Source organism: Cupressus sempervirens, chromosome 3, assembly GCF_028749045.1.
Source record: "Cupressus sempervirens isolate cs-2001-9-10 chromosome 3, ASM2874904v1, whole genome shotgun sequence".
NCBI lineage: Eukaryota > Viridiplantae > Streptophyta > Pinopsida > Cupressales > Cupressaceae > Cupressus > Cupressus sempervirens.
In genome coordinates this window covers 1,012,944,441-1,012,958,140 of record NC_143120.1, presented here as the reverse complement: position 1 = coordinate 1,012,958,140, position 13,700 = coordinate 1,012,944,441, and the positions used below count along the sequence as shown (strand labels likewise).

At 31.1% G+C, this 13,700-nt stretch overlaps 1 protein-coding gene across 1 annotated transcript; it reads right to left on the bottom strand.

Moving 5' to 3' along the window:
• Positions 1-11,796: 11,796 nt before the first annotated feature.
• On the bottom strand, positions 11,797-13,487 carry LOC149570177 (glucan endo-1,3-beta-glucosidase-like). Its single transcript, XM_089822832.1, has 2 exons — positions 13,235-13,487; positions 11,797-13,025 (listed from the first exon to the last, which is right to left on the bottom strand). The coding sequence occupies exons 1-2, from the start codon at positions 13,389-13,391 to the stop codon at positions 11,986-11,988; spliced, it is 1,197 nt and encodes a 398-aa protein (XP_089678958.1). The 5' UTR covers positions 13,392-13,487; the 3' UTR covers positions 11,797-11,985.
• Between the last annotated feature and the right edge of the window lie 213 nt (positions 13,488-13,700).

Here is a 13,700-nt window from a genome sequence, read left to right as displayed (position 1 = left end):
TCATTATATGAGCTAACTTTAAGGTTACTTTGGCAGTCTCTCAAGACCCCAACCCCCTAGTGACTCTATGCAAAACTAGAATACCCTCTTGTAATGATGAGGAAACTAGTCATACCTCTCAAGGTATTATCTCCATCTCATCGTTAGTTTATACAAGCACTCAAGGCATGAATAAGGAAAAATCTCTAACTTATCTTTTTAATGTATCTCAAGGAAAAGGGCTAGGCAAGATATTTTTATTACTATGTTATCACTTGTTACACAACTTACAATGAGTTACCTTGGCAGCCACTTTGGGCCCTAGCCCCCACTGCAAGTCACTCTCATAGACATGCACCTAAATTACGTTCTCAGAAATCACAAACCATAATAGTGTACCATACCACAAGAGTAATATTGATCAAATTTGGTTCCTTAATAGGCAACCCAAAAAAATAACATTGGTTCTTGAAACTCAAGTTCTCATAAATGCTCAATAGCATAAAACTCATAAAAACATGAATCTCAATTCAAATCATAAAGTTCATCATGACATCTAGTCAAATAATCATAAAAAAATTTCAAAAATGCCTCTAGTGCACATCCTAACTTGGCCAACTAAACAACCCACAAACGAAAACTATCAAGAAAATAAATATCACAAGACTATAAATAGAATATTAGAAAACACATAGTTTTCAACCACATGATTTAATTCCACCAATTTCTCTTGTTTAGTTTGGGTTATAAAGATGCGTTTAGAAATAAAGTAAGAATATATATCTTAATATAAATTGTTATGCTAATATACTTATTTAAAACAATAAGTATTTAAATATCCAATCTTTTTGTGCATATAAAATATCATGCAATATTATCAAATTATTAATTTGAATAATCTTAAATCATAAATGATTTAATTAATAACATAAATGTATATTATTATATTTAAATATTGATATTAATTTCAATTTGTAAAATATTAATATGACTTCTATTTAAGTCTAATATTAATATTTACTTTTTCTTTAATTCATAATGCAACTAGAGATAAAAATATAAATTTAGTTTAATTATTTATAATTTCTCTCATAAAGTCAAATAGTTATTAACTAAATGATTACAAAGTGAACTCTACCACAACTTCTCTTAAAGTATAATAAGATTATAAATATTTATTTATTAACTTCCCTCTTGCATCAATAAATACTAAATTATTTATATGCAACTAAGAGTTTAATTAGACTTAAAGGATCGCTAATATTACTAACATTCACTTTAACTAAATGAATAATATGTAGTTAATTTTTCTAGAAATTAATAAATAATTTTAAAATTTTATTTTTACTGAACTAATTTATTTTTTCAAATAAATAAATTTGAAAATTAAATTATATTAAAATAAAAATACACATGCAATTGGTATTTTTGCATGTGTTTGTTCTCTCAAATCATGCAACCATACTATACTTGATTTTTTATTTTTAGCATATTTGTTTTCATATGCAGCCCTACTATACTTAGCTTTCTATTTTTAACATATTTGTTTTCACATGCATGTAACCATACTATACTTAGCTTTATATTTTTAACATATTTATTTTCACATGCATGTAACCATATTATACTTAGCTTTTTATTTTTAGCATATTTGTTTTCACATGCATGTAACCATATTATACTTAGCTTTTTATTTTTAGCATATTTGTTTTCACATGCATGTAACCATACTATACTTAGTTTCTATTTTTAGTATATTTATTTTCACATGCATGTATACGTTTAGTTACAACGTGCTTTCCTTTCAATTAATCTTATGCTTTCCAAATAAATATTGCAATTAAATTATTTTAGATATAAGAATGATATTGATCTATATTTAAAAAAATTATGATAATCACATAGTTCTAATAACAAATTTAAAGTTGAAACTTTGACTGTTCAACTTATTGTTTTATTTCAATTTTCAATAATCAAAATTTTCATTATACTGGAAAGGGGGTTATAAGAATACAATCACAATAATTTTCTATAGTTTTCCTATAATCTTCCTCAGTTAAGTTTTCTTAATTAATAAGTTTTCTTTTTTCAAAATCTACAACATAATTCTTTATTCAACAATAAATATAGTAAATTAATAAGCAATATGCAAACACCCAGGAAGACATGAAGTAGATAGATCTTTTAAAAAAATTCTACAATAGATTTTCAAACCCTACTTTAAAACCATAGCTAAAATCTAAGATAATTATTGAATGCAGGCAAATCCAAACCCTCATGCTCTCAACAATTCTTTTAATTCAATTTTAAATTTTTTTCTCCAAAACTTGCGTAATTGCAAAATGAGCTCTAGATCTTTGATAAAGAGTTCTCCCCTAAATTAGGGCTCTGATTGTGCAATCACGAGACGAAACTCATTGATCAATTATTATTTATTACTTTATTACCTTTTACCTTTTCATACACAACTCTTTTAGATATTTCACTACAAAATATCTTAATTTAAATAATAGCTTTCTTTCTTTAATTAGTTTTCGAAGTGTTTTTAATAATATATTTATTAATTTAATTAATAACATTATTTAGAGTTTATTATTAAAATAAAACTCCTAAATAGTTATCATTAAATTAAATAAATATAACAACACCATAATTAGAACTGTAACTTTATCTTTAAATTTCATTCTTTTATATTTTATTTTCCTCTACTTTATTAATTAGTACAAGCACTAATTAAAGCATAGTTTATTATTTAAATTAATAATAATAATCAAAGCTCATTATTTAAATGCAACTCTAATTTAATTATTATTAAATAAATAATTATAATAAAGTAATATTAAATCTATAATTTTTTAATTCTCATTTTGCCCAACTTCTTAAATCAAACTTTTAAATTAAATCTTTTAAACCCAAGTACATATTTAATTAATTAATAATTAATTAAATATAATCATATTCTAATTTCTCTTTAACCAATTTTTTAAATTTAGACTTTTGAATTAAAGCACATATTTAATTATTTTTTAATTAATTAAATTCTCATACTATATATTTTATTTTTAATCAAATAATATTTAATAATTCTCAATATTATATGATTAACCAAAATGTTATAATTAAATCATTTACCAAATAAATCACATAGAAAAATCCACATAAAAGCAACATTACCAAAACAAACCAAAGCTCAAAATCAAACAACACTGACAAAGATAAATACCAGAGTTTTAAAAAAGGTGGAAAGTCAGTTATGAATCCTCCTTGCAAGACAAGTATTTAGGCTAGGGATGGGATTGGACCTAAACATTATCTCCCCATTCTTACCATTGAGTTATTGTGATAAGGCATGCTCATCTTGGCAATTCAAAGAAGTTGATTCTCCATACCTATATTTTGCATAAAAGATGAGTATGTACATGTGTATAAATATATCTAAACTAAACAAACAATGGAAGGGATTTGTACATCATTTAGATCCCAACTACAACTCCCTCCCTTAACCACATCAAACATGACAAACATAAAGATAAAATAGACACAGGCACTATACACATGCAAGTATGAGGTAAGTACCATAATAATTATAAGTCAAATATCAAATGCTTAGATAAAATATTGCATCATTACAAATATAAAATAATCATTATTAAACCATCATTTGACATTGTTATGAAAGAAATCACATTTATTAATTATGAATTATTAAAACATCATTAATGCACCAGTAACCATAATCATTAAATAACAAATGAAACATTGTCAAGTAAGTAATCATCATTGATATATCTCTAGCCCAAGTTATGAAATAATATCCTTGAAACTAACACATCCATGAAATAGACATTAAAAAGTTTAATAAATATAATAGAAAAATAAATCATGGGTGGGCACTACACCAATGTAATCTTTTGCATCTTCATTCCTATCTTTCAGGTTATCTTTTTCCGCAGTCCTTGTTAGAGGACTAGGCCATGTTAAAATCCTCAACCATGTTATGATTTGCTTCAACCCTACTAGGAGTTGGTAGAACAAATACAATGTATGCAAGAAGAGCCCACTGTCTTAACATGCAATATATAATTAAGCTTCTTCACAAGAGTAGATATACATACAATACTATCTCACTGTTGTGCTTCACAATTCATCTGATCATACATCAGATTTTGCATCACACAATGCTAGCATATCACATATACTTTCTTAGCAACAATTTGCATTACATATTCACTTCTCATTATTTGTGCAAAAATAATCTTTATGTATACCTTGTAAATTATCAAAACTCTAATTAGTCAGCCTTGATGTTTCCACACACTTAGCTAATTATAACATTAAATTAGGGTTAAGATCTAGGATGTCTTCCCATCATAGTTAGGTAATTATTTTGTTACCAAAATAATTCCTTAAGCCATAAATTTATTTTATTATCATGCTTTGTTTTGCTCTATTAATTACCTATATTGGTAATTCCTCTATAATCAAGGTACTATCCATATAGACCTATGCACTAACATACATCATCATGACATTGTTAACTATCAGTCCTCAACTACACATGAGCTAACTCAGACTATGTCCTCTATACATACCAAAACTATGTATGTGCTACTACAAACTATCCAATTATTAGATAATTTCTTGTCTCTGATTGCATAATAAAATAACCAACTATATGTTTCCATAAATAACAACACTAACTTATATTACATAGCCATATTTCTAACAAGATTAACCTAGATTAAAGGATTTCAATACTGATGCAATGTTAGAAAATAATAGCAGGTTTTGATCTGGCAAATACAACTCACTTTGCAAATACATATCATAGTTTAGCTCACATGTTGATCCACTTACTAACCTCCATTGTCATCTCAGTCTCTAATCCTCTTGGTAACCCTTTAAGCAATCATTCTTCACCTCTTCTAAACTCTTCTTAGCCTCCTACTTAAGTTTGCCAATCAGTAGCATCAACAACTGCTCCAACCTTGCTAGGTTAGTGTTTGTAGCTCCTTAAATAGGCACTTCTAATCTTTTGTTGCTTAAACATGCAAACATGGTTTTCCTTGATTTAAATGTTCTAGGTCATCCATCCTTATCTTCCATTTGCTTTACATATTCTAAGAAATCAACTCTGTCAGCTGGAAATTAGGATTTCCCCATAAACTATCAAAATAGTGTCCTTTAGCCAACACTATGTTCTGACGTTCAGTCATCACTTGATTAATCAGTCACTACCAACATTCTATTTGTCACATATGTTGTTACTTGTTCAATACTTGATGATCAATCAACACTACTTATGCTCGACATATATTGTGGTTAGTCAATACTAGGATCACTCAACACAAACTTCAAGTTCCTTAATCTTCTGTTATGTTGCTTGGTCAAGCCTATGTATTTGGTGAATCTTTGATCACTTCTTCAAGGCTTCAAGACAACTGGATTCTTCAATTTTAGCATGATTAAACAACCACTTTATCTTGTCAAGGTCTAACTAATCAAGTGCTCATTGTAGTTTCTTCTCATAACTCAACCTTCCCTCTAGGTGCTTTTGTAATGGCCAACTTCTCAAATCCTCTTCATCAATCATCTAGATATGACACTCAAATTGGATAGAAAATTGTCTTACCAATAAGGTTTGACATCAACGACAACATGAATTTTTTTCTAATTGTACTTTCCAACAACATCTTCCAAAGATTGGGGCCAAACACTATGTGTGAAAAATCCCTAAAAGTGGAAAGTATATCCCTAAAAGTTGAGATAGGAAATTGGATTTCAATATTGTCAATTATATTAACATGTTCACATATAATCTTAGATCAAACTCACACTAAATAGAAGAATAATCACATCTTTTTAATTTTTAATATACATCTATTCTAGTTTGTATAATAAAAAGATAATTATTTCATATCAAATCTACTTAAACACTTAAACTTTATGGTTATATGGAAAAAAATTAGGGTTGTTAGTTTTTCCATCTCAACTAGTTAAAAGAGATACCACCTTGTAATGATTGTAGTAGCCCATAACATCTCTAGTACCTCCACCCATAATATTTTGTGCACTTCTTGATTTATGGGAAAGAAAATGCAATGTTGATTTTCCAATAAAAATTCCTATTATTTTTCTTTTTTGGTTGCCAATTTTGCCTCATCTATTTTTTTGCATTTAACTCCTCTTTCACACAAAAATTTTGTGAATCAAATGATAAAAATTTAGAAAATATGTAGATAAACTTGATTTTGATACATATTGAGTTGAGTAGCAGGATATAACTAATGTAGTTTGCATATTAAATTGTCATTCCATATGTCAAATGAGTTTGGTGTTATAGACTTGTAAATTTGTGTGCATCTAGATCATTTGCATAAATTCTTTACAATGTCATACACTTTGCCAATTTTTAACACCGAAGCAAAAAATGCAAAAAATATCTAAATAAAGAAAAAATTTAGACACTTGCACCCTATAATAAGGAATCCCCATGAAAGGATCCATCTCCAAGCACCCATAAAATTTCTCCCAAATCGATCTCATGTATGTGCAATAGTCCAATTTTTAGAATATTATAGAAATTATAAAGAAATTCAAAGTAGCTTCTCAATCTGATGTTATAGGCATCAAAGTCTATGTGTTAGTAGATCACTTGAATATCTAAGAGTGAAATTGGGAGATTTTCAAACCCTATAGAAAAAATAACAAAATGTCAAAAATATACATCTATTATATCCTCCCACAACCTTGCAATCTTATATTGACCTCAAAATCTGAGCGCGGGTGGTTTCTTTGTATATCTAAGAATAGAATTCAGAGATTTTAAAACCCTACAAAAAATATCAAATCATCCAAAAAATAAATTGAGTAAATTACATCATTGAACACAACTTCTCAATCATATGTATAGACCTCAAATTCTCTATGTAGGTGAATCATTTGAACATCTAAGAGTGAGATTGGGAGATTCTTAAAACCCTACAATGAAAACTAATAAATTATCCAAAAAAAATAATCAATTCCATCCTTTTGTAGCATCTCAATCTAACATACACCTCAAATTCTCTATGCACGTGGATCCTTTGCATATCTAAGAGTATAATTGGGAGATTTCATAACATTTATTGTAGTGGTGAACATTATCCTTGAGTGACTAATTGACAAAGTGACGACAACAAGAACATGAACCTCCTACTTCACCACACTTCTAAACCACCACCCAATATACTTCTGATGAATCTAGAACAACAGCTAGAAAAGAGACTAATTGATAAAAATAATATAGAAATAATATAATAAACAAACTTGGTTAATGAACAAAGCTCTGTTTTGGAACATAAAATCTTTATTTCATTATTGTAGTAGCTCAACTTTTGTGAAATTACAACAGTTTACAATATAAATTGTAGAAATATAAAACCTACCATGAAATGAAGCTATAGTTCATTGCTTGTAACAATAATTTACGTACTATATTCAAACAACGTTGCTTATTAAAAATTGATATTAAAAAACTACCATGAAACCCTAAGTTTGAATTGTTTACTATTGAAATCCAATCTAAATGGAGAAGATGGTGTAGTTAGAAAATAATTGCATATTGTATATTATTACACGAACTTACCAACTTAAATGAATGGATGGTTGACTATGAAGAACATACAAAATTAAACTTCAATGATGGATGATGGAATTGGTGCATGAATTTTGTTCATTAATGCTAAAATCGTGAGTCACAACATTAGTTCCCAACATACTCCCCTTTGATGCCAAGACTCACAAATTTATCTAACATGACTCAACTTGATCCATGTACCTTATAGTGCAACTCTTCATCACTAGTGTCTAATAGACTCACATAGTATTTCTATTCGAAGTCAATTATTTCTTTACTAATTTCTCTCTAACAAAGAGATCACAAGGCTTGGTCTTCTTTCTCTAATATAGAGAATATGCTTGACACTTCCATGTGTCAATTAAAATGCGTAGTCATCAACTACTTCACTCAAACTTCTAAACCTTGATCCACGATTGTCACTTTTGACATGCAACCTTTTAGGTCTGTAGAACCTTGTCAACATCTTTGTCACCTTCTATGAATAGGATCCATCGATCGATCCATAATCAATCTACATACATTTTTTTGTAGATTTCCATCATATCTCTATTCCAACAAGTCTTTTGACTATGTGTCCTCAACATACAAATCTGACAATGGTGAAGTTCCAACATTTATTTGCTAAGCATTCTTCCCTATGACAATGAGAACAATGAACTCTTTCAACTGATTTATCTAAAATTTTCATACTTTCAACATCAATTGTATCTCTCTTGCCAAATCCAAGGTGTTCAAATTTCAGCCTTTAAATAGCCTAGATAGGCTTCATCATGCCTTGCCCACATTCCTAGTCCACTTCCTTTAAAGCCCATTTTCTTCGTAATCTTCATACCAATATTATTTTTAAAATATATGTTGTTATCATCATAACAATTTCCATCTATACTTGCAAATATTTTCTTGCCTTCATCTTTACCTGATAAAACATGATAACAAGCTAAATCTTTTGTGCTACAAGAAACATCACAAATTGATGGCTTTGATTTCAAGATCTCAATATCTTTTTCCAAAAATCTTTTCCTTCTTACCTAAATTAACGTTCTCTTTTTTTCCTTCTTCAAACAAGATTGATTTTTCTTTCAACTCATCATTTCCCTTGCTAAATTTCTCTAATTCTTTCTCAAGATTTTCTATTTTACATAAATATCCTTATCTCTCCTTTCCAAAATTTTTGAAATCTTCTAATAATTAAGAATTACACTTCTCTAATTTTATCAATTCATCTCTCAAACAATTTTTCTTAAAAATCAAAATTTAATTCTCTTTCTTTACTTTATTTCCTTGCTTCCCCATTGAAATAAATAGAAAATCTTACATTACCTGTGCTAGTGGACACTGTTCTTGGATTTCATGAAGTACATCTCCTTTAGTGTACCCTCTTCATATTTTCACTCCAAAAATCTTCCACGCATTCATCAAAGATCTATGATATCTGCAGTTCTACTATCTCTTCCCTTCCTACAAATTTTCATTCTCCAATATTTTCCATCATCGAACAATCATGCCCAGATATTTCCTTACAACTTTGATTCTCCATGATTTTCCATCATCAAGCAATCATGCCTAGACCTTTCCTTACAACTCTGATAACATTTGATGAATCTAAAACAATAGTTGAAAATTGTCTTCTAGGGGCTTCGAGTGAAAGCCCCTTAGGGCTTCATTCAAAGTCGTGGCCCTAGGGGCTTCATTCGAAGCCCCTTGTGCCAACTACCATTGGGGCTTCGAACGAAGCCTTAGGGCTTCAAGTGAAGTCCCTAGGGCCAATAGGTGGCTGAAAAGTAGGCTAGGGGGATTCTTTTGAACCCACCCTAGGGCTAATAGGTGGCCAAAAAGTAGGCTGGGGGGCTTTGTTTGAACCCCCTTAGGGCCACCAAGTGGCCGAAAAGTGGGCTAGGGGGCTTCATTCAAACCCCCTTGGGGCCAACCAAATAAGCCCTTAGTCTTCATTCAGTGCCCCCTTCATTTGAAGGTCCCAAAATTGGAAATTTTACAAACTTACTCAAATTTTTCCATCAAAATTTTTCCTTTTGAGGGCTTAAACAAGTGCTAAATAGGTCCATATTCTAAAACTAAATATGGAAAATTATTTTACTCTAAATAATCTTTCCAATGACTATATTTTTATTAAATATTATGTTTATGATGATGTTTAATTTTTAGTTTTATTAAATATAGGTTGTCTGGCCATTTCACAAATCTAGATTTGAAGCTTTGTGAAAAATAGATAATGAGAAAATTCCAAAATTCAAAAATATGTCCATCAAAGGTATATGTGTTACCTTTGTAGAAAATCAAGAAAAAATTCATTTCAATAAATACAACTCAAATTATATTGATTAAAAAAAGCTATGTCTAAGTTATTGTAGCGTCACTTTTCCACTAAATAAAATCTATATTTTATAATGAAATTGAATGAAACCAACTAAACTTGTTAGATATTGATGTTACAATTCTTACCTTGAAAGAATTTTGTCTTTATCATATTTAAGAAAAAGTTATTTTGATCAAACGACTCGTTACTCCTTGAAAATGTTGATTTTCATATAAACCACTTCTCAAAGGAGATGGAAAAATGGACTTCAACTGATTTCTTTTAAATAATTAAAAAATACATTTATAAACTAGATAGAAAAATCTAAAAATTACTAGTTTATATCATCATCAAATTCTTTATGATTTTGTAGCAATATGCATTTGAAAATCAAGTTTTTGTTAAACATATCTACTTTAGTGCCAAACTTGGCCAAAAAGTCTGAACCATTACCAATGCCTTACACGTTACACCTGAATTGGATCACAACAACCATCAATATGTGTGTAATTTTATTTGTGATCATGGTTGCCTTTTCTCATGCAAACACAAATAATTAGAGGCCATTTTTACCATTTGAGCCCAAAAGGGTGTTTTAGTTGACTTTGATTATTGTCATTAGCCCATTTACAATAGCAAATACACTACCTACCTTGCTAGAAATTCAACGAAGATAACTTGGCTATCATAAATTACTCTAGAAGTATTCCATGCATGCGATGTAACTCCATGGCTAATTGACATCTTTACACATGTTGATAAATTTGAAAGCTACCAAAGGGGACAATTTTTTTGAAAGAATTGATGCCACTAGGTTAACTACCTAGGAGATACTACCATTTTGAAACCTACAACCAGACTCATTTCCCCCACCAATTTAGCCTTGAATTGCTAACCGTACATAGTATCTTGCATTGACCAATACTCACAGGTCATGTGTTGTCTTGCCTTGCTATCTACGAAGGCCTCAGCCAAAAATAACCAAAATAATGTATATATCAATATTTTACTTTAAAAATATGTAAATTCAATATAAAAAATATAGAAAAGAGATTTATGCAAAAGCTAGAAATTTGATTAGCTAAAAGGAAGAAAGATTAATCATTATTTAAACATTATAGCCTCCACAATAGTTCTTAACATGAACTAATAAATATTTTAGTTGAATCTACTATAATCTCAATAGATCTTTACCTTATTTGTCACTATCTTTCAAATTGAAATTTCTTTGATGTGCAATAGATATTATTTGTTTTTTCTTTTTCTTTTTTAAAGATGGTGACTAATGCCATTACCTCATACAGAATTAATGATATTAGCACTCAATATTTTTGCATGCACAACAACGTTCAATGTTTGTGCCTTTGGGCTAAATTTATGGTCTTTCAAATTCAACATTTAAAATCCAAATCAGAAGAATAAGGCTAAAACATGGAATCCATTATTCTATTTTTGGTATTAATAGCAGTCAAAACAAGGGGGCTAGCCCTCAGCACATAACTGTGGTTAAATCATTAACAACACATTTACAACAAAAAGCTACCAGCATCCCACTCTATCCATAAGATCAAAGAATAGTGTCCCAAATCCAACCTAGATATGAGCATATATATTCACACAACCACTAGTAAAAAGACCAAAACTACTAGTGGAATGTCTAATACAATATCTACTAAACTACATAAAGTTATTCCAAAATATACAAACAAGTCTAACTAGGCATCTGCCAGCATATCTATTGGAGAGTTTAACCATTAATATATTTAAAATCAATTTACAAAAATAATGTTTTACTATAGAATATTTTACTCTCTACTACTTTATTATTTGAAACAAAATAAATTACTTCATAAAAATGATTACACTTTACCAACCATTCCGGTTCAGAACAAAAAGCTAGTTTAAAATGTCATTATTTTTTTACAAACTTACCCTCCCCTCTCGAACCACAGACAAAGCTGACATAATTAATATGCCAGTCACATGCCAAGCATAACGAGGTACGAGGTACGATGATTTAGAATCACATGCCAATCATACCCAGCCATGTCGAACGAACCGGCTGGGTAGGCTAGTCTTGTATTGTAAAATATAAGAGTACGGTTACCGTTTTAGAGAAGGTGGAAGGAATGAGGAGAGGATACACGGCTGTCTTGTTGGGGTAGAAGAGGCCCCAGTTCTTGGCAGTCTCGTACTCTCCCGTCTTCTGGTCCTCGTTGAAAAGAGCGTAGATGAATGTTTCGATGCTCTTTCCTGGCCTCATCGGCGTCCCTTCGTTGGACAGCACATGTTTGATCAGATTGTTGTTGTATGTCCGGGCATTCTCAACCGTAGCAACGGAGGCCTTTATATCTGTGCCAAAAGAGGGCCACCCGGTTGCAGTAACAACAATAGAAATGTTTTCATATCCCATGTCTTTCATGGCATAATAGATGGTGTCCACCATGGCGTCAAACAAATTAGCGTAGATCAGATCTCCGTCCTTGATAACTGGAGCCGAGGGTTTCAACAGAGCGGTATCTAACTCATACGAGTCTCTGTGCTTGTCGTAGGTGTAATACGGGAACACATCCGCCATGAAGGGAAACTCATTCTTCGAAAGGAATTGCAGAACGGAGCTCATGTTACTCTTCACGTTCTCACTGAAACTCCCCTTTGACGGATTCAGAGGCGCGAAATCCCCGATTATGTCTGTGAGAGCATGTGTCGTCGACACCTTTATTTTGCCCTGCAGATTCGCATTCACAAGCGCTTTCTGGATGTTGGTCATCGCGCCCACCAAGTACTGGCCCTTATCAGTCTTTCCCAACACCGCAGTACCCACGGCAACGTATTTGATATTGGTAGCTGGATAATATGCAACAATGTACTCATTCACCCACTTATTTGCCTCCTCCTGGTCGGAGGACATCTTCTCCAAGTCTTCGTTCGCGATTCCCACGGTTAACTCGATCCCAGAATTCCTAAAGGCCTCCAGAACGCTCGGCTCTTGTTGGAAGATCCTGTATTTCCCAATGTTGTTCGCTTTCAACAAAGTCACCACTTCCTCTTCCGACGGCAAATGCGACCCCATCTTCCCATTGCAAACTCCAATCATCTGTTCTCGAGCATCTGCAGAGACACAAATCAAGATATGGGTTGTCAGATTAATTCCCATTACCCACCGCGAAATTAGATTTGGACCCAACAAGTAGAAAAACAAAAGCTTTAATTATATTCATGAAATTCACTATGACGTCTGAGCGCTTCTAGCGTTGATTGATTCTATGTTACAAATATCTAATCAGATGACTACTGTTAAAATTGCTGAGAAAACTTACCTCCATGGATTGAAAAGCACAGAATTGAAATCGATGCGATTAGGAGAAGTAAAATCTGGAATTCCATGTTGTGGGTTCTTTGCAGAGGGATTGGCGATAGAGGGGGAGAAGTAGGGCTTTTTAACAAGGAGCTTGGCGAGTCTACAAACCCCTCCATCACCGTATTAGACCGTCGTCAAAGTTCTTTTCATAGCTTGGAAAAAACGGTCTTTGAGAATTCGTTCAACTTACAATTCTAGATTTTAACCAAAACTTGGGGCGTAGTTTGAATATGACATTTTCCTTGAATGTTTTTTAGTTTTATGCTCGATACATTTCGTGTGGTTTGAAAGCTTTCATGATCACAAGCTTCGAATCACTGACATGTAAACAAAATATCTACCATGAAAACTTCAAGTTAAATGTAAATGTGGGGAGCTAGTACTGACTTTTGTAATCGAAATTAATTTTCTGATTATCTTTCATC

Coding starts and splice junctions, on each gene's coding strand:
- LOC149570177 (XM_089822832.1), bottom strand. CDS start 13,391: ATGGAGGGGTTTGTAGACTCGCCAAGCTCCTTGTTAAAAAGCCCTACT. Junction 13,026..13,234: donor GTGCTTTTCAATCCATGGAG/GTAAGTTTTCTC, acceptor GTGTCTCTGCAG/ATGCTCGAGAACAGATGATT.